At 44.3% G+C, this 27,446-nt stretch overlaps 1 protein-coding gene across 13 annotated transcripts in view; it reads left to right on the forward strand.

Annotated features, from left to right (window-relative positions):
* dnmt3ab (DNA (cytosine-5-)-methyltransferase 3 alpha b) overlaps window positions 1-27,446 on the forward strand; it is a 709,318-nt gene that overhangs the window by 1,677 nt on the left and 680,195 nt on the right. For 12 of the 13 annotated variants that reach the window (XR_005460997.1, XR_005460998.1, XM_038800092.1 and 9 more), the window contains exon 2: window positions 912-1,053. Coding sequence is in view for 11 of the 13 variants with exons in the window: in XM_038800092.1 (XP_038656020.1) it covers window positions 994-1,053 (60 nt within the window). In the remaining 2 variants the exon portion in view is untranslated. Of the gene's footprint in view, window positions 1-594; window positions 616-911; window positions 1,054-27,446 lie in introns of those variants that run through there. The other variant, XM_038800093.1, reaches the window with a different exon arrangement.

Consider the following 27,446-nt stretch of genomic DNA (forward strand, 5'->3'; position numbering starts at 1 on the left):
TCTTTTCAATTTATATTATTTAACATCCGATATGTCAACCTGCAGCCCGTGGTCAAACACTTAAAAAAATCTATTCTGCTTGTTCCTCTGAATTGCACGGACCAACACAAAAAAGGCGAATGTATTTTTTTTACAGAGCATTCAATCCAGTAATGTAATACGAAACACACAATATGATAGGGACATCAGATATTTCATGGGGATCGGGAAGTATTGCTCTACTTTGTTATATATCCAATTGTTTCCACATGTGTGAAGATTAGTTCCCATCAAAGATCGAGCGAAAGAGATTTCAAACAAAATGTTGGACGGGAGATTCTTGCCTGTTGAGGTACATAGAAAACAGGGGAGCTGGGCTGCTGGTGAGGTGTTGCTGACATGCTTGACGGAGATGAGGCGAAAATGGAAAATGCTGACCGAGCAGAACGTGAGAATGGAACGTTGCCAGCAAAATTTTTTTAAAAATGCATTTTAATTTGAAGAAAAAAAAGGGTCGCTTTCTCCTCTGGCCAAAGCGAGTAAAGCAACAAAATGCGCATTTTGGCACCATGTCAAAACCGCCATGTTATAACAGAGAGGGAGAGAGAGAGAGAGAGGGGGGAACACTCATTCAATGTAATTGTGGTCTGTTACGGTTTTGTTTTAAAGGAGAGACATATAATGACAATAATGCTCGACCAGTTGTCCAAGTGAGGGGGAGCTGATGATCAGCGTTGATCAGAAGGCGAGATAAATCCCAACCTGAAAATGGTTGTCAACAACTGTCCAGCTCCACTGCCTGGAACGGTTATCATTTTCGCCAAGGTGGCAAGAGCCACGGACTGCTAAATAATTGAAGACATTAAGAAATCGATCCTTAATTCGACTACTTGAAAATCATCTATTATATTTTTTGTTTGTTTTTTTCACAGACAAGAAAAAGCTGAAGGACAGAAGGCACTACTACCCCGCTTTATTCTTTATAAAATCTAGCAATCTATTAAATCTGATCCCATGATGCCGTCCAATAACAACACAAACCCTGCCCTGGAAGAAGGAGTTGACACACAGATGGTAAGAAATGACCCCTTCAGACTTTAGCACTTTTTATTCTTTGCATTTCTTCGATTTGTTCCGTGACAGGGTTTGCTTCAGGTCGATAGGAGCGGGACTCGATCTCCGCCAAGTCTCGGCCACATTCTGTTCTCTTTACTTCCCCTCGGACTCCCCTCTCCTCTCCTCCCTGAATTGCTGTTGTGGCTCGGCGCTGGGATCTTGCTGATCGGGGCTGATTTTCTTTTGCTGCTGAGCTGCTGTGCGTTGCATTGTGGGATTGTCGCATAGCGCAGGCAAAAGTCACATCAAACTTTGAACTCTTTGCACACAGGGTACACCCGCACAATCCCCACCCCGCCCCGCATAGTCCCCACCCCCGCACAATCCCGTTCCCGCCAACTCCGCCTCGAACAATCCCCACCCCGCCCCCCCCGCACAATCCCACTCCGCCTCGCGCGGCCCCCGCTCCTGCACAGCTCCGCATTCCCGCCCGCGGGATCTTAATTCGTGTATTTTATTTTCAAATGAGGTTTCTCATCATCCTCCGCCCCACCTCCCTCTCTGCTGACAAACACCACCGCGCTCCATCAAGGTCAAGCGGTTTATGTTCCGAATAAACATAGCCAGGTTGCACCCAGTTCACAAACTTTCACCTCACCCGTTTGAAAAGAGAGCAGGTCAATTTGCAGTGCGAACTCCATTTGGCTCTTGACTCAATGGGAGGTCTATTTAGTAGAATGCCGCCCCACATTAGCATGGCCGGTAGTTGGGGAACAGACAAGAGCCGTCTTGCAATTGCCAGATACGTCCGTTGCCTCAGCCAATTTGAAAGCAGATTAAAAAGTGCACCCCAAATGGTGCAAGATTCATTTGCTGCAACTTGCTGTTCATCTCAACTGACCAACTCTGAAAGTAATGACTCTTTGGACGTTTCAAAACTCTTCTCAAGAAAACGTGCCTAGGAAGTATTAAACCCAAGATGCCGTAATTGTAATTGTTGTAATTCCCTTTGAGAGTTGTTTACAATCGAGATATTGTTGTTGTTTTGGTTATCCATGTGTCCGGAATATTAATCCAAATCACTATTCAAAATAAACCAAACTGGAATTCTGCACTCAGAATGAAAAAATGGGTTGTCAGTACCAAGGTCCCAAAGTAAAGTTGAATAGCAATTTTTAAAACAAATGCAAATATTATTTATTTCTCCGGACTTAAATATTGGGGAAAACCATTTTAAAGCCTTTAATCCCCCCCCCCCCCCCCCCCCAAAAACATTCTTAATTTGAGCTACTTGCTTCACCACAAATCTAGGTCCTCTATCTATACATTGCATTTAACTGTGTTACAGTTAGTCAGCAAAACGTTGCATATGGCAAGGTGAGCACACTAACCTGTGGGGTGTTCAGTACAATGAATGAGAACTGAAGGAACACTCATTAATAGTGTCACAGGTGTCTGAATAAGTGACAGTAATGGGCCTTTAATAGGAGTAAGTTCCTGTAGACCTCTCAAATAATTAAACAATAACTTTTATAATTAAAAAAAATACAACTTGGTCATTTTTCATCTCTCAAACATTCCAGCACCACAGCATATTCCTTCAAGAGGTGCCACTCCTTACTCAAAGGTAGGCAAGACTAGCTTGGCTCACCTCACTATTTGGTTTGGTCTCCCATGTACCTAAGTGACTTTTCATAGTTCTCAGTATATTTTGTTGTTAGCCTGAACACAATTGGAAGCTCACTGTTTGAACAGGTGCCAAACTGAGTATTTACACTCTGCCATCATCTATGTGCAAAAACAGCTTGTTCCATTGGAAAATCTTAAAATAAACCCTTTGTGAAATATAAAAGTTACAAGATCCATAATATCCTGCATTTTTGCATGCAATTACATCACTTCACACTATCAAAAAGTAGATCTGAAAATAGATCTACCTTTCAAGGCGGCAACATATCTGTTCTGTGGTTATTTGACTTTCCATTGTAAATTAATTATAATCAATTATAATTATAAATGAATTAATTAACAAACATAATCATGCCTATTAGGACTAAAAATAAGATGACTAATATCTAACTCTTCACAAGGGGTCAAAATACGTTACTAAATGTTTTACATTATTTATAGGCAATCTCTATAGGAAAATGTGACACAGTTTACTTGGATGCTGTGCCAATTGATTATTTTTGCTACCTTTATTGGATTTGCCTAATGGCAAGGTTTAAAACTGAACAAAGTGGAAGAACCCCAATCCATATTGAGGCCGTGCTCCACAAGCTGCTTTTATAAGCTGTCCATATTACTTGCATGTTTCTTTTTTTCTAACTCTTTCTGTCTGAATTCTTAATTTCGCAGGTTTTCCTTTTTTCCTTATTCTTCTGTCTCTCTGATTCCTTGAAATTCTGATGTTTGCAGTTTTTAGGACTATGATTCTTTTTGTAAATATATGCCTTCAATCATCCCCTTCGTAACTGTCATCCTGGTTACCATAAAGAAATCATTTATCTTACACACAATACTTATCAACACAAATGTGTGTGTATTAGCTTGATTGCTGCAGCTATTGTGACATTACAATCACAGCTGTTGCTGCTCCCACCTTTATCACAGTTCCACATTATACAGAATTAAAATGTTTCACTTTATTTCAAATGAGTTAGAAATTACTGATAACTGTCAAAATAAGCATTTTATTTCGTGCCATCTACACTGAATCAGCTCTTCAGGGAAATAATTAACTAGAGATTCATTTTTGTTACCCGGTACAATAAAGTAAATATACTGGATTCAATTTCAAATTCTTCTAGAATTATCTAGCAAATATTATACTGTATTTTTTAAAAAATTGATGTTACACTGAAACTAATATTAATAACTACACTCAATGAAATGGTTACTGCATTACACACCCTGGCCATTTGATGTATTTGCACAAATTGAAAGTCAAATTCTGTAGTAATTGTCGACAATTCCTGTACTCATATTTGTATTTTACCCTTTACAGTCCACTACTTGGTACATGAATGAAAGTGTATTAATTGAGTTTGAGTTGTCACTCTAATGGTAAGGAGTGGAACAATTCATCACTGAGAGTAAACATCATAGATCCTTCATTCCTGTTTGGAGTTATTTTCTGTTAGAAAATGTATTTGAATTCTTGCTAGCAACAACGTAGGTATAAAGTCAAATAGATCCATCGAAGATGTAATATATATTCCCAAGAGATTTACATTAAGTTTAATATACTGATGTAGCAATTGTTGTTAGCTAGTGACATGGATGCTTAGTAAAAGTCATAGCAACCATATGCTTGTTTCATCTTCCATATTTTGTAATCCTCAGCAATTGAATCCTCTAGGCCGCCATACTAAATTATACTAAATTTAATGTACTTTTGATAATGTTGGATGCTAGTGTAGAATTTATTTTTGGTCAAAAGGGAAAACAGTTGCTTTTACTTTAAAAAAAAAGGACAATTGTGATTTGTCCAAGTAGTGCAAATGCATTTTCAAAGTAAAATAACTTTACCGAGAGCAATAAACAGTATTTCAGATGGAAATTATAACATAAACACATATTGCAAGGCTCAGTTTCTTTGGGTTCATGTTTGGGTGAAATTTCAGAATGGCAGTTTATGCTGAGGCTTCATGCAAATTTATCATCTTCAAACTTGTTCACTAAAGGCTTAGGAATTTGTACAATAAGCCTAACTTAAAATGTATTCAGTTGTGATTTGTAACATTGTATTGAAACAATGTTTGTGCACAGCAAAGCCCAATACAAATAATTAAAGTTGTAGCTAGTGGCTATGAAATAATGTAAATCTTGACAAATGTAATTTATTTAAAATTGTATTACTTTGTAGTGCAGAAAGATGTAATGAAACAATTGTACCACATAATTAGTCAATACGTTTCAATATTAGATTTTACTTCGACTTCTTAATTTCCCAGACAAATTGCACAACTATCATATTACTTTGGCAGTTCTGCCAGCTTTGGGGAAAATATGTATTTCATGGAGTTCAGTACTCCAGTGGTGCCAATTAGCAGTTTATCTCACCCAGCAGGTTGACCATATCACCATAACAACCAGCATGTAAGCATCAAATGCAGCTGGCTGACTACTAAATTTAGTATTAGGCTTGACTTTGGATGTCCTCGGATCATTGTGTCTTGCATCCCTTAAATTTTATTTTTAAGGCAGAATCAGTAAGTTGAAGTTGAAGGAAATGTTTCACTAGCTGGTGTGGTACATATTTGAAATGTAATATAAATTAATTGGTTTTGAAATATAATCAAAAATTCAAGGGCGGCACGGCGGCACAGTGGTTAGCACTGCTGCCTCATGGCATTGAGGATCCGGCTTCGATCCAGGCCCCGGGTTACTGCCCGTGTGGGGTTTGCGCATTGCCCTCATGTCTGTCGGGTCTCACCCCCACAACCCAAGGATGTACAGGATAGGTGGAATGGCCACGCTAAATTACCCCTTAATTAAAAAAAATAACAATCAAGAATTCAAGCATTCTTGAAGGACAGGAGTGTAACATTTCTAATTGTCATAAATGGTTAGTCATTTGTTGATCTTTGACTAATAAATTCCTATTCTAAGATTAAAGTATATTATTGGATCAAAATAGCATGAAAGATATTTCTTATCTAGTCAATAGCATTCAATATTGATACTGGTGCATAAAATGGGAGAGCAGGGAGTACCACCAGTGTCTTGCACAAAATTTATCACTTGAGTTTCACAATCAAAAACATAGAAAAAAACAAACAAAACTGCATAAGTGGGTTAAAAGGTGGGACTGGAAGCAAATTTGTAAAATGGCATGTCGCAAAGCTGACCAATGTGTTACCGCCTCTGAACTACCTTGTTGGATGCATGGTAGACGCTACCCATCTGGCAGCAACAGGTAGCCAATTGGGCTCATTAATGAGACAACTGGGGGGGCGGGGGGAAAGGAGATGGTGGTGCTGCCGTGACCTTCCCAATGGTGAATAGATTTCTGTTGGAGCCAGAGACCAGCATTTAATGGGGAGTAGCTTCCTGACTAAGAGGCCACGATCCCTCATCTTTCTTACTACAACACACGCTCACTGAAATGTGATGACCAAGAGCCACAGCTACCAACCATCCTGAGGCGATGTTCCCCTCCACAATGATAGCCTGACAACTATAACTTTGCATGTTTTCTAATTTTTCTCAATGCTACAGAGAGCAACTCCATTTTTAGTACAGACACAATCTCATGCCTGCCCCTCAGAGGCATCCATATCTCCTACTACAGTTGCCATTCAGATAATTACTGCGGGCCATCCTACTTGGTATCACACATCTGTGATCCACCCAACATCCTTATATGAACATAGCTCCTGAAGGTGGTTTTTTCTTAAGTGGCTGTCTCCAGGAAGACCATAACTGATGTCCTACCACAGCCACTTCTGGGTTCCATCACAGAATTGCAGGCTGCATTGTGATTGTGATCGATTGAGAAAATTTAGCCAATTATCTAATCATAATCTAACTACTATTTGTGGGGCCTTGCTGTCTGTAACTTGGTTGATGTATTTTCCTACATTCTAACAAACGACTACAATTCACGAGTTCTTTATTGGTTGGATTTATTGGATGCCATGAGGTCGTGGAGGTGTTTTATAAATGTAAATTGTTTTGTTAATCAAATTGTGGCTGAAATGTTTTTAAACATTATTTGCTTAATTTAAAATATCTTTTTTTGTCAAATCAATTTTTGCAGCAGAGGATATTGTTTTATCATTGTCTCTAAGAAGGTTGATTACAGTTGAAGTAATATCATTCACTTTGCCAGGCAACTGAATTCCCTTCAATGACTAAATAATACATCACTTGATCTCGCTTGATATTATTTATGATGTGGAGATGCCGGCGTTGGACTGGGGTGAGCACAGTAAGAAGTCTTACAACACCAGGTTAAAGTCCAACAGGTTTGTTTCAAACACGAGCTTTCGGAGCACGGCTCCTTCTTCAGGTGAAGAAGGAGCCGTGCTCCGAAAGCTCGTGTTTGAAACAAACCTGTTGGACTTTAACCTGGTGTTGTAAGACTTCTTACGATATTATTTATGGTACCCTGTTCTCTCTACAAACAGATTCTCTCCCTCCCCCTCCCCATTTCTTAACCTCTCTGTGTGTCCCTTGAAGGTTTTTCAGGTTTACTGTGTTCTCTTTAATGATGGTTTATCTTTGCATCAAATTAAGTTTGGCCATTGTTTGACATTTAGTGCAGTTAGCAGTAAATTAGTCAGCAATCTTTGCAATTTATAGGATTTACAATTTTTCTGATTAGTTATTTTTTCGGATACTCCCATTACTATTGTACCTCTTTAGTTTCTCCAGCAGATGAATAGACACTAATTTGTCAATCTTGTATTATAGCAGGTATAAGACATTACTCCGAGTTATCATAATACTAATCTTTACTAGTATCACAAGTAGGTTTACATTAGCACTGCAGTGAAGTTACTGTGAAAATCCCCTAGACACCACACTACAGCACCTGTTCGGTTACACTGAGGGAGAACTCAGAATGTCCAGTTCACCTAACAAGCACATCTTTCGGGACTTTTAGTGGTGTCGAAAGATCCAACTGCGAATAAATAGTAATTGTCGCCACAATCCCAGAGGACTCTTAGCTGCTCTCCTCTTTGAGAAGTGAGTGACGGTGATTTAACTGAGGGTCACTACACCTCATGCAAAGGGAAAGTTTGAGAAGATGAGTCCTTCATAAGTAATCTCAACTAATACACGAATTGGAACACACACTGCTGGCGTTGCTCCGCATCATGAACCAGACGTACAGCCAACTGAGCTAACCAATCCCAATGTAAATGGTGCCACAGTCCCAGAGGACCATAGGTTGCTCTCCCATTTGAGAGCTGACTGGTAGTAATTTAACCTGGGGGACACCACACCTCAGGCAAGCAGAAAGGTTGAGAAGGGTGCTTCTTGATTAACCTCAACCAAAATGAGTAGAAAATCTAGGGGATTTTCACAGTAACTTCACTGCAGTGCTAATGTAAACCTACTTGTGATTAACCTCAACCAAAATGTTGGCTTCACTCTGCATCACAAACCAGCTGTCCAGCAACTGAGCTAATCTACCCAGGTTAAATGATATCACTTCAGTACTTCTGTTTATTTTCACCTTGGCTTTAGTTTGGCCATTGACATTGTCTTGTGTTTTCACTAGTTTTTTTAAAGCCTCCCTTTGTCCATGTCTCAGTATTATCCACATATCTGATTTTTCTTCTTCCTCTTCTGTTTTACCCTCCATTTCTCCTTCATTTGTTGCCAGAATGAGGCTGTTGGGTTTTTGTTTCCAATATCCATACTTTCTCGCTCTAACTACTTTTTTTTTTAAAGAATATTTTTATTAGGGTATTTGCAATTTTTATAATAATAACAATAACAGCGACATAAACATCCCCCCCCTCCCCCCCCCACTTTTTGGAATTCTGCTGACATTTTAATTTTCCCCGAGAAAGTTGACGAATGGCTGCCATATCCGGGTGAACCCTAACATTGACCCTCTTAAGGCCAACCTTATTTTCTCGACACTGAGAGACCCAGCCATGTCACTAACCCAGGTCTCTACACTCGGGGGCTTCGAGTCCTTCCACATTAATAAGAATCGTCTCCGGGCTACCAGGGAGGCAAAGGCCAAAACATCAGCCTCTTTCACCCCCTGATCTCCCGGTTCTTCCAACACTGCAAAGATCGCCACACCCGGACTCGGCAGCACCCGTGTTTTGAGTACTGTGGACATCGCCTTAGCGAAACCCTGTGAAAACCCTCTAAGCTCTAGGCATGCCCAAAACATGCGGACATGATTTACGGACTTCCCGTGCACCTCGCACACCTGTCCTCTACTCAGGAAAACCTGCTCATCCGTGCCACTGGTGGACCACCTTGAATTGTATCAGTCTAAGCCTGCCACATGATGAGGATGTTTTAATCCTGCTTAGGGCATCTGCCCTGAGACCGTCTCTATCTCTCACCCCAACCCGTCTTCCCACTTGCTCTTTAGCTCCTCCACTGGAGTCTCCTCCGATTCCATAAGTTCTTGGTAGATGTCTGATACCTTCCCCTCTCCCACCCATGTCTGGAGACTACTCTGTCCTGTATCCCCCATGGCGGCAGCAGCGGGAAGGCCAGAACCTGCCTTCTCAAAAAGTCTCTTACCTGCAGATACCTAAACCCATTCCCTGCTGGCAATTCAAATTTATCCTCCAAGGCTTTCAAGCTGGGGAAGCTCCTTACTATAAATAGATCCCCCATCCTCCTAATTCCTGCCCTCTGCCACCATTCAGCCTACCCGGTACAAACCGATGGTTATTATAAATTGGGGTCCAAACCGATGCTCCCTCCACTCTCTTATATCTCCTCCACTGCCCCCAGATTCTCAGAGCCACCACCACCACCGCACTTGTGGAGTATTGGGCCAGCGAGAACGGGGGAGGTGCCGTTATCAGTGCTCCCAAACTTGTGTCTTTACATGACGCCTCCTGCATTCGCTCCCACATGGACCCCTCCCCCACTATCCACTTCCTAATCATGGCTATATTTGCCACCCAGTAGTAATTACAAAAGTTTGGCAGTGCTCACCCCCCCCCCCCCCCCCCCCCCCCCCAACAAAACTGTGCTCCAGTAACACTTTCTACACTCGCGGGGTTTTACCTGCCTACACAAAGCCCAAAATAACCTTATTCACCCTTTTAAAAAAGGCCCTCATGACGAGGATGGGGAGGCACTAAAAGACAAACAGAAATCTACGCTCTAACTGTACTTAGCAAACTTTTGATTCCTGAATTTCTACTGTTGATCTAACCCACTCAATTGTCTTTCTGTCTATCCAGCTTCAGTTAGAATGTCACATTTCACATCAGACAATTGTCGTCTACGCTATCACATGAAGGCTGCCATTGACTTTATCAGCATCTTTCAGTTTTGGTTCATTATTACACTCCTTAATTAAATTTCCATGGCAGTACAACATTGCAGAAACTTTTGACAAATCAAGTAGGGTAAGAAATTGTTCAAGTTTCACTGCAGCACCTTTTAATTTCATTCAAACTCTGATGGATGTATGACAAGCCCGTTGCTGACTTGCAGCTACCATATGTAGAAATCCATAAATGACTGCAAAACAAAAAAAATCTTGAAAATCTTGAAATTCTGTATCTACAGTCCTAAGTGACTAATAATAAAATCACTTTAGGCCAATCATGGCTTTCATCTCACAAATCTCAATGGAAAAAATAATCTCTCCAAGAGTGTCATAATATTTCAGATTTACTATGAATCCTTGAAATTTGTTCCTCAAATTACAAAAGACTGGACAAAGAAATGATTGATTTTCAACTGTCTTTTCATCATATCTTGTTCCTATGCAGATAGGTGTAGTGAAGAAGACAGCAGCAGATGGAGTTTTACTTTATTCTTGCAAACCAAGTATATCTAGATATTAAAAAAAGATCTTGCAGCTACATACATTCTGTTCATTGCAATTTGGGCAACACATTTATTATGTGCACATTTTGCACCAAACGTGCATCTGATAGGTTCAAATTTCAGGTTCAAAATTCATATTCAAAAAGTAACTCATTAAATAGATAGCTAGTGCTCTAATCATATGTAGCTATAGTAGTTACACTCACAAAAAGTGTTACTAAAGATGTATGAATACAGCCAGTTCAGTAGCAAAAAGAACTATATATACTATATAAAAAGGAAACCAATGAAATCCTTAAAAACACTCATCATCCTGGCTACCATATTTGTTTCTTGTTCAAGCTTAGAACTTATAATTGGAAAAAATATTTGTAATATAATGGTGAATTAATTTACAAGAACATGATTAGTAGAATAAAATAATAGATTTCCTTGTGTTCACAATGCCTCCAATATTTTCCATTGTAGGCCTGTGCCTGTCTGAAGCCTGAGTCTTTTGTTCATAGATGCTCTCAGACCCATTATTCAAAGCTGAATAGACTCAATGATGTAGCAGCTTACAGCTCCTAGCATGCTTTGAGCCTGCAGAATTTTTATGGTTGACGGCAGGGCTTGCCATTTGCTGAGCATGGCACATCATATTGTTAACAAGCCTTAAGCACTATCCCAGTCCTGTGTATCAAAGATTAATGCAGGTTAAAGCTCCAAAGGAAACTTTTTTTTATAAACCATGGCGTGAACTAGAAGTTGTACTTTTTGACTGAAAATGTCAAAATAAAATATAAAGTTTACTTTTAAACTTTTTTCTGAGGTAACATTAAAAGTAACATGTACTGTACACTAGCTTATCTGCAACTATGATTCACAAGTACAGCAGGGCGTCAAACTACTGAGGAGAAAAGTAACAAATGGGAAAGATTAGGCAGAATAACTCAGTCTTTGTATCACATAATGCATTCTAAATCCCTACCGGCTACATTTCGTGTATATATGTTCATCTTAGAACTAAAAGAAAACAGGAAAACAAACTAATTGATATGAACAATAACTGTTACACTGTCTTGGAAAACACGGATGGCTGATTTATCTTTCTGCCAGCATGTAGAGGACTCGCTGGACAGTTCGCAATTATTTTACACCATTGCTAGCTACTCCAGGTGTTGGATGTGGCCCACTCTGTGGAACTGAAATTGCGTGCCTTGCCATGTGTATTTCAAGTTTTTATTTGCTCCACATACAGATGGACTGCAATTTCCAGAAGATGATTATTCTCATCGTGAATGCTCAGTTCCCAGGCTCAACATCTAACTACTTCATCCTCTGTATTCAAAAAGTATCTAGATTACATCAATTTTAGAACCATACAGTGTACTCAGACTACAGTTTTGGTCTCGGGTTGATCGGAGTGCTTTCCAGTATGGCTAAGCAAAATCCATTCACCTAGACATAAAGTTATATTCCCATGCTCAGAAAGCACTTCCAACAGCCCACACTACGGTGGTTGTAAACGTAATTTCTATTTTGTTCTCATTTCAGATTGGAAAATGTTCTTACCAGCGCACTTCTAATCAACAGGTCTTATCTATTTAGTAAATTCTGAATTATTCACTCCTTGATCAGTGACCATTGCACATATTTACATTCAATGTACATTTCTTACATTAAACAGCGATTACACTTGAAAAAGTACTTCATTTTCTGTGGGATGTCCTGTGGTCATGAAAAACACGATATAACTGCAAGCTCTTTCTTTGTTATCTAAAAGAATCTCATGTTTAATGAAACCCCATTGACAGACATTCTATCAATTAAGTGTTTCTAGGTGGTTTTTCTTTTATTTTTTTCATGGGATTACTGGCAAGGCCAACATTTGTTGCTAATCCCTAATTGTCCCTGAATTGAACTGAGTTGCTTGCTAGAGTCTACTGTTAAGAGTGAACCAAATTGCATATCTGGAGTCCCATATAGACCAGATGAGGTACGGTTGGCAGATTCCTTCCCTAAAGCTCATTAGTGAACTAAAGGGTTGTACAACAATCAATTATAGTTTCATAGTCGCTATAACAGAGAGTAGCTTTCAATTCCAAAAGTTTATTGATTGAATTTAAATTCCACCAACTGTCATGGTGAGTTTTAAACCCTCAGGGCTTCAGGTCATTAGCTTGGGCCTTTGGAATACTAGTCCGACAATATCACCATCTTGTGTGTGCTTGTTTTACTCTGCTGCACTCATGTGTTTTCATTCATTGGTTGCTTGGGTATTTCTTTTCCTCTTGTAGACAGACATATCACAAGAGGAAGAAGTCGTATCCGATATGATTCATAATTTTGGGGAGAGCGGAGTAGCAGTCACTAATGTCCCATCAGAGTAAGAAATATATCAAACATTGTCATGGTTAGTTGTTCATGTTAGAATGTTCCTTTAGATAGGCGTTGGCATGTTTTCAAGAACAAGATCTTGTGTCTTTGATTTTTGTAATGTTCTGTTGTAGTTCTGGATAGATTATCATAGAATTTACAGTGCAGAAGGAGGTAATTCAGCCCATCGAGTCTGCACCGGCTCTTGGAAAGAGCACCCGACCCAAGGTCAACAGCTCCACCCTATCCCCATAACCCAGTAACTAAGGGCAATTTTGGACACTATGGGCAATTTATCATGGCCAATCCACCTAACCTGCACATCTTTGAACTGTGGGAGGAAACCGGAGCACCCGGAGGAAACCCACGCACACACGGGAGGATGTGCAGACTCCGCACAGACAGTGACCCAAGCCGGAATCGAACCTGGGACTCTGGAGCTATGAAGCAATTGTGCTATCCACAATGCTACCGTGCTACCCTTCTGTCAGGCTAAATTCTCACCAATGGTGCATCTGTGTTCACCATTGATGTAGCTTAACCCTTATGTCAACATAAAGCCATGCATACTTCAAATTGATTTGCCCATGGAGGTAAAATTCTGTATGCCATACATTTCCATCTGACCCAAAGCCTATTTCTCAATTTAGATTTGCTTAATTCAAATTAGACAATTCCTAAATTTTACCACAAGGTAAAAGGTATTGGTGTATAATGGGCAGTTTTTAATTGATATTACCAAATAATTTAATTTTAAAACCAAAAATGCCTTTAATGCATTGGAGAAGAGATTACATTTCACCAATTGGTGTAAAGTTGGTTGCCCCAGCTTATCTCACCCGGTCCCGTTATACATCCTGCCACATGTTCATTTCCATTGACTCCAGGAAAAAGAAAAATCATTCAGAGATGTAGTAGGCAGCTTTGACAGTGCAAATTAAAATCTACCCAATTTGGTATCAAATATAGTCCTTAAACAGGTAAGAATGATGCAGTTTGCTGAAGGCACGTCTTTACTGCGCATTGAAGTGATTATAGCACCATCAGAATTGATCAGAGTTCACTATCTTAGCGCACAGGTGAATTTGGTTACATGAGCTATATTGATAAAGACGTTAATGTTTGGCTGTGTGAATAGGAGTGAGAGACATCATCCCTTAGTCCCATCACCAATCCATATTCCTGAAAGCAAACGAAGGCGAAGAAGGTCTTCAGCTGGCTGAAAGGCACGTGCAGTATGAAGTCAGGGGGAGACTTAATGGAATCTTGGGAAAACAAGCACAAATGAGATGTTGTATTGGCAAAAGGCCAAAATGCGTCGGGGTAGCGCGCTGTCACCTCTCTGACTGCTGTTCCGAGAGGTTGGCTGAAAATATGAACTGGGCCACCCAGAATCGGGAAGACAATTCCGGTTGTTTAGGAGTCAATGAACGGAAAGGTCCCCAAGGCAAGGCAGCCCCATAGGAGCCCTGCGGTGTCAGTGGACTGTCAACTCCCAGGAGGGGAGTGCATGATGGGGGAATTAGATCGGGGCGCCATGAAAATTAAATGCAGTCTATCCATCGCACGTGAAAAATGAGCAACCCATGTCATCGAGGCTCATTAGTAACTCCCTCCTGGAGATCGCAGTAACAAATAGGGTTGGCGATGAGCAAGTGGCTATTGCTGTGTTAAGCTGTTCTGCGCCTCCATTTTGTGCAGCCCTTGCTCGCATCAACAGCACTGCTCTCACTGCGCGCACACACACACTGAAGGCTGCTGGCCCTGCAGTCAGTCACCCGAGCTGAATCACCCTCCCGCCTTGTCAACCCACTCGCTGTCTCTCCTCCCCCCCCCCCCCCCCCCCCTCCCGGAAGATTGGCCTGCAGCTGCTGTGGCGCTCGGGTCCGCAGCCTGAAAATGGTCCCACCTAATGAGAGAAAAAACAAATTGGAGATAATTCGATCCTGAGTCAGTTCAGCGACTGCACTCTTACCAAGCTCAAGTGTTGGTACTGCTGCAGTGCCCCAGCTCCTGGGAAAGTGTCTGTTGAGAGTCGTACTAAAGTCCCTGTGTGACTCCTGGCCGTCCTCTTTCTCCACTCCGTCTCTGCAAATTCCTCGGCGATAATTTTCAGACCCAATCTCCCAAACGGAAAACCTCCTTTGTACCTACCGCTCGCTTCTGGTGACAGTTCGACAGTTCCATCTTTGCTGAAGTTGCACCATTTCTCACCTGGAGCAAATCGTTCACTTTTAAATTCGAATCTGCAGATTTCGAACAAATTCATCATTGAATTATTTTTAACAAAAATGTTCTTGCTCTTTGCATGTCTTTTTTTGGAAATTAAAAATGTTCAGACCAATTCTCAACATTCTTTGATATGAAGAACCACTCTGGTACTACCTTCTGATATCCCACTCTTTCCGTTTCATTTTGCTAAAATTAGCGATTGGTGATGCATCAGACCCCTTTTGCTATCGCTACAAAACTGACATATGGAGTTGAGAAGGCAGTTTTTTTTCCCTCAGAATTGTGAGCCTTTGGATCTCACTTCAGAGAATGGTGGGAGCAAGGGAATTGTATATTTTTGAAATAGATTGATTCTTGACCGACAGGGTAGTCAAAGGTTACTGAGGTAGATGGGAATGTGGATTTGAGGCCATAATCGGGTCAGGCCAAATGGCTTACTCATGCTCCTGATTTCTATGTTTGTAAAATCACAAATTACGGGGTGGCACAGTGGTTAGCATTGCTCCCTACGGCACTGCAGACCCAGGTTCGAATCCCAGCCCTGGGTCACTGTCCGTGTGGAGTTTGCACATTCTCCCCGTGTCTGTGTGGGTTTCACCCCCACAACCCAAAGATGTACAGGGTAGGGGGATTGGCCACACTAAATTGCCCCTTAATTGGAAAAAAATAATTGGATACTCTAAATTTATTTTAAAAAATCACAAATTACATACAGTGGGCATGTATTTCTCTGACGTGAAGCACGTAAGTCATTTGTTTATTGATTAATGTCTTTCCCTCTAATATGTGCGTATGTAATTGAACAGAGGACAGTTGGAATTTTCTGCATTTGGAATGTTCACTAGCATGACAAAAGTAGACCGGCTTAGATGACATTTTTTTGTCCCATATAATTGTAAACTGCAAACTTGTATAAAACTTTGTTTGGATGCTAGGTTATTTTGAGATGAGTTTGTGTCGCTTTGTATCAGCTGAGCTAGTGTATAACTTTAGTTGTTGAGCTTTGAGAATATTTTTGTTGAAAATAGTGTCAACAATATTGTCTCAAATTTCCCATTGGTCCTATTCCACATTTGAAAGGATGGTGGTGACCATCAAAGGTTGCCGTGTTGTTGCTGGTGTGACTTCATCTGCTTAGTGCTAAATGTTTTGAGTGATATATCTGCTGGCTCTTGGATGTGAGGAACTTGCAATGGGGTCCACCTAATTTAATCAATTCTCAGTTAGAGTCACTGCTGACATTGGCTATCAATTCTTTCATGATAGGTTGAATTGCAGCCAATCGCTAGTCCGGTGTGTATGTCAGAGAGGGAGTTATGTATTTCAGGCTCAGAACCATCACCTAGCTCACCTGACCACTGCAGATTTTATTTGCTGTTTGAATGTTGTTACTTTGCTGACCTCTGTCTACCCTCTCCTCTGCTGATACCTCAGCCTTTGAATGACAGCTGTCTGTTCCAGATTAGCATTGACTAATGGAACTGCCGGCTCTTCCAAGCTGGATGAGTGCTGGAACACTCTTTACCTCCATACTGGCAAAACTAAAGCCATCCTGCTTGAATCCCACTAGAAACTGCATTTTAGCCTCATTCAATTTTCCTCTGGAGTTATCCATTGGAGAATGTTCAACTTCCTGTTTGTTCCTGAATTGAGTTCAAGTTCCATATCTAGTTAGTCACTAAGACTGCCCCCTTCCACTTCTGTACCATCACATCCTCTTTGCAAAGGTGACTCAGCCCCAACTAAAACTCTGACACACATCAGAACCGCAAACCTTATCTTATTTAGCTCTCACTCACATCTCCAGCAACCATGACTCATTCCCTGGCTGTTAGATACTGATTTCTCATTTACAGATTATAATGGTGTTTTACCAACTTGCCTCTGGGAACTATGCTGGGATGGGTTGCAGATTGCACCTTGTAGCACTGGCAGATCCTTGTGCTATGGTTGTGTAAAATGTACCACAGAGAACACCATTGCTGGCTCCTACGTCAGCTGTACCACACCCTGAAAAGCCATGACACTTTATTCTCTGTCTCAGAGAGTCCTGACAATCATAAAGTTTTACTCCTCCTAGATTGCTACCCTCCTAGATTTGCAATTTATTGCTGATTTCTGCCAAACCTAGTTTCAAATTCTTGCCAATTTAACGATTTTTTCATTGAAATTGTCACATCACTTCCCAAGCCCCTTGTATTGTTTTTATTTATTTCTGGGATGCGGGCTAGGCCAGCATTTATTACCCATCCTTAATTGCTCTTGAGGAAATGGTGGTGAGTTAATTTCTTGAACCGCTTCAGCCCATATTGTGTAGTTACATTCACAGTGTTATGGAGGGAGTTCCAGGATTTTGACCCAGCAACTGTGAAGGAATGGCGATATATTTCCAACTCAGGATGGTATGTGGCTTAGAGGGGAACTTTTAGCTGGTGGTGTTCCCATGCATCTGTCCTTCTAGATGGTAGTTGTGAGTTTGGAAGGTGATAACTAAGTAGCCTTGGTGACTGCTGCAGTACATCTTCTAGATGTTACACATCGGTGGGGGAGGTTGTGGATCTGGTGCTAATCAAGTGGGCTACCTTGTCCAGGATGGTTTCAGCTTGAGTTGTTGGAACTGCACATATCCGTGACTCATTCCTTCATGCTCCTGACTTGTACCTTGTAGATGAAGGAGCAGGGTCAAAAGCTGAGTTACTCACCACAGGATTCCTAGCCTCTGGCCTGTTCTTGTAGCCACAGTATTTATATGGCTAGTCCAGTTTTAGTCTGTGGTAACCCCCAGGATGTTAATGGTGGGGGTTCAGCGACGGTAATGCCATTGAATGTCGAGGAACGATGGTTCAATTCTCTCTTGTTGGAGATAGTCATTGCCGAGCACTTGTGTGCCGCAAATGTTTTGTTGTGTGTTTTGTCTTAAATTTTGCGTATTTGAAGTTGAAAACTAATTTTAAATATTTAGGACTGGGACCAATTCAGGCGTTGCGAATCAAATGGCCAGTTATTTTTTTAATAAATAAATAGTAATTATTGATATAACAGCTTTCATGACTTCAGTATGTTCTAAAGTGCTTCAGAACCAGTGAAGTATTTTTGAATAACGTTCACTGATGTAATGTGACAAAATTTGTCTGTCAATTTGTGCATAATGAGGTTCCCCAAACAGCAGTGAAATAAAAATGATTAGTCGATGTGCTTTTGTGACATTGATTGAGGATAAATATTGGCCAGGGCACCAGAAAAACTCCCATCTTCCTCTTTGATAAGATCCTGGGTTCATTTATTTCAACTTGGGAGCATAGGGAAGGCTTGATGTTTAAAGGAGCGGGGGGGGGGGGGGGGGGGGGGGGGGGGAAGGCATCTGGTGAGGACCATGGACTGAGTGGTTGCACACATGGAGCTCCGGCTCAAAGAGTTTGGTTTGGGCATTTTATACCGTTAACGGTATAGTTTTGGCAAGGTGTCGAAGGAGAGGTTCTCCCCAGGATTTGCATGTCTACTAGCTACCAGATCTGGCTAAGGAATTGGAAGGGACCTGTGCATCAACAATTGCGAGAATGGCAGAGGGGGAAGGGTCTTCGGCAGTGAGAAAGGCCCAGATGGAGCAGTTGATGGCCTTCATCAAGGAGGAATTTCGCCAAAATAGGAAGGAGATGCAGGGTGACTGGTCGAAGACAATTGAGGGAGCAGTAGCACCTCTGCGAGGATCAAGGGGCAACAGTATGCGAGGTGGAAAATGTGGTGTCTGACCAGAGTGATTGGATTGTGTCTTTGGAGGCGGAGGTGGGGATCCTGGGGGATTGATGCAAGTCGCTGCGAGTGAAGTTGGAAGAGCAGGAGAACAGATCCAGGCGGCAGAACTTGCGAATTGTGGGACTGGGTGGAAGGAACGAGCACCACAAAGTATGTGTCGAGGATGCTGGCCGGGCTGGTGGAGGAAAAGGTGCTGGACAAGGCCCCAGCTATGGATTGGGCCCACAGGTCCTTAAAGCAGAAGCTAAGAGTCGAGGAGCTGCCACGGGCGGTGATCGTGCGGTTACAAAAGTTCGTGGAGAAGGAGAAAATTCTAGGTGGACAAGGGAGAAGCAAGACTGTGAGTGGGATGGGAATCATTTCCCAATATACTAGGACATTGACGCGGAGCTGGCGGAGAGGCTTGCTGGATTCACCAGGGCCAAGGCTGTACTGTATTGAAGGAAGATTCTGTTTGGGGTGTTGTACTTGGCGAAAAGTTGGTTTACGTTCGGTGACCAGGAGCATTATTTTGAGATGCTAGAAGACTTCATAAGGGACCATAAACTGAGGGAGAACTGAGAGTTGGTGAAATGATTCCGACATGGAATCTGAGCGTGGTCATGGGCTGAGAGGGAGGCCATTTTCTATGGGCCCCATTTAAGGACGTATTAAGTGAGGTATAACCAGTGGGAGATGATAGCGGATTGGAGAGGGGAGAGGAGGTGCAAGTCTCTGTTAAGAGTTGTGACGTGGAACATTTGGGGTTTAGAGGGCCAGTTAAAAGCTCCTGTGTTTTTGCGTACCTGAGGAGTTTGAAAGCAGAGGTGATTTTCTTCAGGAGATGCACATTTGAGTGAAGGATTAAGTTAGGTTGAGGAAGGGATGGGTGGGACAAGTATTTCACTCGGGATTTTATTCAAAGTTCCGCGCGCGGGGGGTCATTTTGTTGAACAAAAGAATGGAGTTTCTGGGGGCGGGACCTGGGGGAAGACATGTGAGTGGGGTGTGCTGGGAGGGGACGCTAGTCAATGTATATGCACCCAATTGGGACAATGTAGGGTTCACAAAGGGGTTAGTGGGAGTTGACTTGGATACGCATCAACTGATTATGGGTGGAGATTTCAATTGTGTGATGGAGCCGAAGGTGGACAGATCGAGCCCCAATTCAATGGAAAGGATGAGGATGGCGAAGCAATTGGAATTGATTTCTTTGTGATGAGTCGAGGGGTGCTGATGGGGATCGTGTGTGTGGGGTGGGGGGGGGGGGGGGGGGGGGGGGAGTATATAGGAATTGTCATTTCGGATCATGCGCTGCATTGGCTGGCAATGAGGCTTAACTCGGGCAGGTGCAGAGTCCAGGCTGGAGGCTAGATTCGGTCTTTTGGAGGATTATGGGTTTTGCTAAAAGGTCAGGCTGGCGATTAGGGATTATGTGGAGATTAATCAGAATGGGGAGGTGTCGGCAGTAGTTTGAGGGGAGATTCTTGTTCAAGGTACACAGGGATAGGAGGAGGCAGGAGGAGAATGGACGGTTGCTGGACGAGATAGTCGAGCTGCACAGTAGATACTCGGGGAGGCTCCCAATCAGGAATTGTTGGTGGAGAGGAAGAGGTTGCAGCGGCAATTTGATAGGTTGACAACGGGAAAGGTGGTGGGACAGTTATGGAGGCGAGGGTGGTGCAGTACGAGTACAAAGAGAAGGCAGGTCATATGCTGGCTCACCAGCTGCGGAGGCAGGCGACGTCTCGGGAAATACTCGTTGCAGGCAGGGAAGGAGGAGGTGGTGTCAGAGCCGAGGAGAATAAACAAGGTGTACGGTGGTTATTATGAGAAGCTGTATAGGGCTGAGTCAGGTGGAGCGATTTTTGGATGGGTTGGAGTTCCCAGCGTTGGAGGTAGAGAAGAGGAGCCTCTGTGTCTGAGGGGGGTAATTGACAGTATCCGGGGAATGCAGTTGACGAAGGCCCCAGGACCAAATGACTTCCCGGTGGAGTTTTAAAAGGTGTTTGTGGCAGAGTTGTTGGGGATGTTAAGTGAGGCGTTGGAGAAGGGGAGTTGCCAGAGACACAGACACTCAATACGTTAATCCCGAAGATAGGGAAAGATCGGTTGGAATGTGGGTCATGTAGGCTCATTTTGATGTTTAATACAGAAGTAAGTACTCGCTAATTTGTTGGCAGGGAGGATGGAAGGATGTATGCCAGGGGTGGTCTCTGGGGATCAAATGGGTTTTGTAAATAGCCGGCAACTCTCTAGCAATATCAGGATGTTGTTAAATGTGTTTATGACTCCGTCAAGGGGCAGGTGCCAGAGGTTATTGTTTCTATGGATACGGAGAAGGCCTTTGATCGGGTGAAGTGGTGGTACTTATTTGAAGTTTTTTTTTAATAAACATTTTATAGAGGTATTTCTTTTGGCATTGTAACAGCAGCAATATAAACAATGTACATAAAAATATAAACATAGTGCAAATACCGCCTCCCTCTCCCACAGGTCCCACCATTACTTTACCCCCTAGTCTACACTAACCTTCCCCCCTCCCACTTTCTGCTGACGGTTAATTCTCTGCGAAGAAGTCGATGAATGGTTGCCACCTCCGGGTAATCCCTAACAGTGACCTTCTCATGGCGAACCTAATTTTCTCCAGGCATAGAAAGCCAGCCGTGTCCGATAGCCAGGTCTCCGGCTTCGGGTCCCACCATGCTACTAATATCCGCCTCTGGGCTACCAGGGAAGCAAAAGGCCAGAACGTCTGCCTCTTTCTCCTCCTGGATTCCCCGGATCCTGCGACACCCCGAAAATCGCCACCTCTGGACTCAATGCCAACCTTGTATTTAATACCTTGGATATGACGTCAGCAAACCCCTGCCAAAATCCCCTCAGCTTTGGACATGCCAAGAACATGTGGACATGGTCCTCCCACACATTTTTCACACCTGTCCTCCACCCCAAAGAATCTGCTCAGCCAGGCCACCGTCATGTGAGCCCGGTGCACGACCTTGAATTAAATCAGGCTGAGCCTGGCACATGTTGCGGTCGCGTTGACTCTACTCAACGCGTCCGCCCAGAGGCCCTCCTCTATCTCTCCCCCCAGCTCCTCCTCCCACTTTTGCTTCAGCTCCTCTGTCTGCGTCTCCTCCAATCCCATAAGCTCCTTGTATATGTCCGAAACGCTCCCCTCTCCTAACCATCCTCTAGAAACTACCGTATCCTGAATCCATCTTAGTGGCAGGAGTGGGAAGGTTGGTACCTGTCTGCGCAGAAAGTCCCCCACCTGCAGATATCAAAATTTGTTTCCCCCCGCCAATGCAAACTTCTCCTCCAGCGCCTTCATACTCGGAAAGCTCCTCTCGATAAACAAGTCCTCCATCCTCTCAATTCCTGCTCTCCGTCAAATTCCCCGTGTGCAAATAGGGGCTTTTCACAGTAACTTCATTTGAAGCCTACTCGTGACAATAAGCGATTTTCATTTCAAATTCTGAACCCCCCATCCATCCTCCCCAGGGCAAACCAGTGATTATCGCTGATTGGGGACCACACTGATGCTCCCTCTGCTCCCACTCGTCTCCTCCACAGCCCCCAGACTCTCAGGGCCGCCACCACCACTGAACTGGCCATGGCTATATTAGCCGGCCAGTAATAATTGCTAAAATTCGGCAGCGCCAGCCCACCCTCCCCCCGACTCCGCTGTAGCATTGCCTACCCTGTTCTCGAGCATGACCAATCCAGGCCGGGATCAATAACTGTATTAAAGTCCCCTCCCATGATCAGCTTGTGCGAGTCCAGGTCCGGTATCTTCCCCAACATCCTCTTTATAAATTCCAAGTCATCCCAATTTGGCGCATATGCATTAACCAGCACTACCTTCATCCCCTGCAGCTTACCACTAACCATGATATATCGACCTCCCACATCCGAAATTATTCTGCCCACGTCAAATGTCACCCGCTTATTAATCAAGATTGCAACCCCTCTAGTCTTTGTATCCTTCCTCGAGTGGAAAACCTGACTGATCCAGCCTTTCCTCAATCTAACCTGGGCCACTACTCTAAGGTGCGATTCCTGCAATATTACCACGTCTGCCTTCAATCCCCTCAGGTGCGCGAACACACGTGCCCTCTTTTAAAAAAGTATTTCTTTATTCTCCTCCTTTTTCGCATTTTCTCCCAAATTTACACCCACCAACAATAAACAATAATCAGTAACAAATATGTCAATCCCCATATCAATAACAACGATCCCATCCTCCCACCAAACCCAACATATCAATAACAACGATCCCATCCTCCCACCAAACCCAAAACATTCGTCCACATGTTCACATGAACAACTGACAAAAAGGAATCAGGAATCACCCATGGCCACCATTAACACCCATCGCCCCCCTCCTCCCCAACCCTCCCAACTAATGTTCAATGTTATCCAGTTCTTGAAAGTGCACAATGAATAATGCCCATGACTTGTAGAACCCCTCCATCCTTCCCCTCAGTTCAAAATTAACCTTCTCATGAGTCACAAATTCCAATAGATCCCCCCCCCCCCGCCCACAGGGTGGAGAGGCTGCTCTCCAACCCATCAGGATCCGCCTTCGGGCGATCAACGAGGCTAAGGCTACAACATCTGCCTCCGCACCCGTTTCCTGATGCGACAGCGGGAATATGGCCTCCCGGGGACCCGGGTCCAGTTTCACGTGCACCACTTTAGAAATTACCCTAAAAACCTCCTTCCAGTGATCCTCTAGCTTTGCACAGGACCAAAACATATGAACGTGATTAGCGGGGCCCACCCCGTAATGTTCACGCACATCTTCTACTCCTTCAAAGAATCGGCTCATCCTCGCCCTTGTGAGGTGCGCTCTGTATACCATCTTCAGCTGTATCAGCCCCAATCTCGCGCACGAGGTGGAGGCATTCACTCTCCGGAACACCTCACACCAGAACCCCTCCCCCGTATCCTCTCCCAACTCTTCCTCCCACTTTGCTTTGATCCCTTCCAGTGGTGCCTTCTCCTCCTTCAAAATAGCTCCGTAGACCGCTGACACTACCCCCTTCTCCAGTCCCCCTGTCGTCAGCACCTTCTCCAGCAATGTGGATGCCGGCTCCACCTGGAAGCTCTGTATCGCCTTTCTGGCAAAATCTTGAACCTGCATGTACCTAAACATTTCCCCCTGTTCCAGCCCATACTTCGCTTCCAGCTCCTTCAATCCTGAAAACCGACCCCAAGAAACCAATCTTCCAGTGTCTTAATCCCCTTCTCTTCCCATTTCCAAAAATTTCCATCCCAACTTTCATGGCTCAAATCTGTGGTTCCCCCGAATCGGCATTTCCCTTGACCCTGCCCCCAACCCGAAGTGTTGGCGGAACTGCCTCCAAATTCTCAATGAAGCTATTATTATCGGACTCCCTGAGTATTTCCCCGGGGCTATCAGGAGCAGCGTTGTTGCTGGTGCTTTCAATCCCGACCCCCTACACAAACTCTCCTCCATTCTGACCCACTGGGAATCAACCCCTCTTACCCACCTCCGCACCTTCTCCACATTCGCCACCCAGTAGTAATACATCAGGTTCGGAAGACCCAAACACTCTGCCTGCCTTCCCCTCTGGAGCAGCACCTTTCTAACTCTGGCCACCTTCCCTCCCCATATGAACAACATAATCCTTCCCTCAATCTCTCTGAAAAAAGCCTTTGGCAGGAAAATCAGCTGGCACTGAAAAATGAACAGAAATCGTGGCAACACATTCATTTTAATCGCCTGTACCCGACCCGCCAGTGACAGAGGGAGACCATCCCACCTTGCCAGATCAGCTTTCACTCTCCCCACCAAACTAGAAATGTACCTGTGGACCCCCCCCCCCCCCCCCCCCCCCCCCCCCCCCCCCCCCCCCCCCCCCCCCCCCCCCCCCCCCCTCCCCACTCCTGGGCAACATGCGCCAACAGGTACCTAAAGTGAGTCCCTGCCCTATGGAATGGCAGCCCCCCCGCCCCCACACCCGGCCTCTTAACCGGCCCATTTAACCCTCAAACATTTCAGGTGATCAGCCTAGTTGCAGGCAAAGTGCCCCCCTGTCGATCAGCCATCCCCTTTCTTGGGCCCGCCTCCAGCCCCTGCGCCACACCTCTTCTGGCCCGCCCCTTGGCAGCCCCCGCCGCCGACCTCCTCACTGTCCCTCCACTGAAGTCCCTCGTCAGCAGAACCACTCCCCCCCCCCCCCCCTCTCTTCCCAGCTAGCTTGGTACTCCCATCCCCGGTGCCAAAAAGTCTCCCACCTATTGTTCCCTCGCTCCCCTCCCCCTCCCCGTGATCGTACAAATTCCCTCATCTAACACTCCCCACACAAATACCCAGCGGCAAGAAAAAACACCACGCAACGAAACTTCAACAAGCACCTCTCCACCCCACAAAAGTGCACATCAACGAAAAAGACATTGCCAACATCCACCGAAAAGAGAACCCGAAAACAAGAAATAAACTCCACCCCCCCGCCCTCTTAAACAGAACTCAAAAACAGAAATGAAACACTAAGAGGAGACAAAACCAATTTAAAACAGATAAAGGGCCCAATGTAGGCCAACAAGTTGCCTCAAAGTTCGAGAGTTCTCAGACCCCCACCAGTCCTTTTCTTTTAGCAAAGTCCAGCACCTCGTCGGGTGACTCAAAATAGTGATGCTGGTCCTCATATGTGACCCAAAGACAAGCCGGACACAGCAGTCCGAACTTCACCTGTTTCTTGAAGAAGATTGGCTTAACTTGGTTGAAGTCTGCCCTCTTCCTCGCCAGCTCCACACTCCGGTCCTGGTACACCCGCAGGATACTGTTGTCCCACTTACAGCTCCGCGTTCGCTTGGCCCACCGCAGAATACATTCCTTGTCCAGGAACCTGTGGAATCTCACCACCATTGCCCTTGGAGGGTCCCCCGTTCGCGGCTTCCTCGCAAGCGCTCTGTACGCCCTGTCCACCTCCAACGGTCGGAAGAACGCCTCCTCCCCCAGCAGCTCTTCGAACATACCCGCTAGGTATGCCCCAGCGTCCACTCCCTCAGCCCCCTCCAGGAGCCCAACAATTCTTAAGTTCTTCCGGCAGGACCGATTCTCTAGGTCCTCCACCTTCTCCAGAAACCTTTTCTGCTGGTCCCGAAGCATCCCCACCTCCAGCTCCACCGCTGTTTGATGCTCCTCCTGCTCAGCCAGCACCTTCTCAAACCTTCTGAATCGCCCGATCCTGGGCGTCCAATCTGTGCTCCAGCCGATTGATCGATTCTTTAATCGGGTCCAGACAGTCCCGCTTCTGCTTGGCAAAACGGTCCTGCATCAACTGCTCCGTTGGTCGCTGCACTGCCACCCCAGAGGTCCGGTTCTTGACCATGCTGTCTCCTGCTGCAGCTTCAGCACAGTTCTTGCCTATCTTTCTATTTCTGCCTTTGTGGTAGTCACCACTGATGTACATATTGTGTATATATAGGATGTTGATATAGGTGCTTTACGGTAAGGCCCCTGTACTACAGGTACGGGGGTAGATCCCTGCCTGCTGGCTCCGCCCAGTAGGCAGAGTATAAATATGTGTGCTCCCCGTAGAGCAGCCATTTCGTCAGCTGCTGTAGGAGGCCACACATCTCAGTGTAATAAAGCCTCGATTACATCCTACTCTCGTCTTTGCGTAATTGAAAGTGCATCAGCCTTTTCGTGCACTTCTGGTTCTTTTCTCCATAAACTAATATGTGGAAACGGTGCCCAATTGCCTCAGCTTACGAATTCACCATTTCAAACTAGAAAAATGTCCGGGGGAAAGGTCCAAAAGTCCGACCAGAGCGGGGGCCACCAAATGGGCGACTTACTCCTTCATAGCCGCATCGGAAGTCTATTTGAAGTTTTGTATGGGTTTGGGTTTGGCCTTAGGTTTATGATATGGGTGCGTCTTTTGTATGTATCCCCGATGGCAAGTGTACATACAAATGAGATGAGTTCACAAAGTTTTGGACTGCATAGGGAACAAGATGGGGTTGTCATTGCTAGTGATTGAGCCCTTAGCGATGGCCCTCGGGTTCAGTGGAGTGGCAGGGGATTGTCAGGGGGAACAGAGAGCATCGGGTGTCATTATACACGACGACCTATTGCTGTTTGTGTCTGACCCACTGGAGAGTATGGGTAGGATCATGGGACTGTTGGAGAGGTTTGGGGCCTTCTGTGGATATAAGCTAAATGTCGGGAAGAGTGAGGTGTTTCCGGAGAATACGGCGGGGAAGGGGGCTACTTTGGAGGCGTTGCCACTCAAGGTAGCTAGGGAAAGTTTTGGTTACTTGGGCATCAGGTGACGAGGGATTGGGTTCTGATGCATAGATGGAATTTGACAGTGTTAGTGGAGGAGTTTAGGCGGGATTTTAAGAGGTGGGATATGTTGCACCTAACACTAGCAGGGAGGGTACAGGTGATAAAGATGAATGTCCTGCCAAGGTTCCTGTTTGTTTTTCAGACCCTCCCGATCTTTCTCCCTGAGGCCTTCTTCCAGAAGTTGGAGATAGTGATCTTGGAATTCATATGGGCTGGGAAGTTACCGCGGGTAAAGAGGGCTCTGTTACAAAGGCAGAGACAGAAA

Source organism: Scyliorhinus canicula, chromosome 6 (genome assembly GCF_902713615.1).
Source record: "Scyliorhinus canicula chromosome 6, sScyCan1.1, whole genome shotgun sequence".
Classification (NCBI taxonomy): domain Eukaryota; kingdom Metazoa; phylum Chordata; class Chondrichthyes; order Carcharhiniformes; family Scyliorhinidae; genus Scyliorhinus; species Scyliorhinus canicula.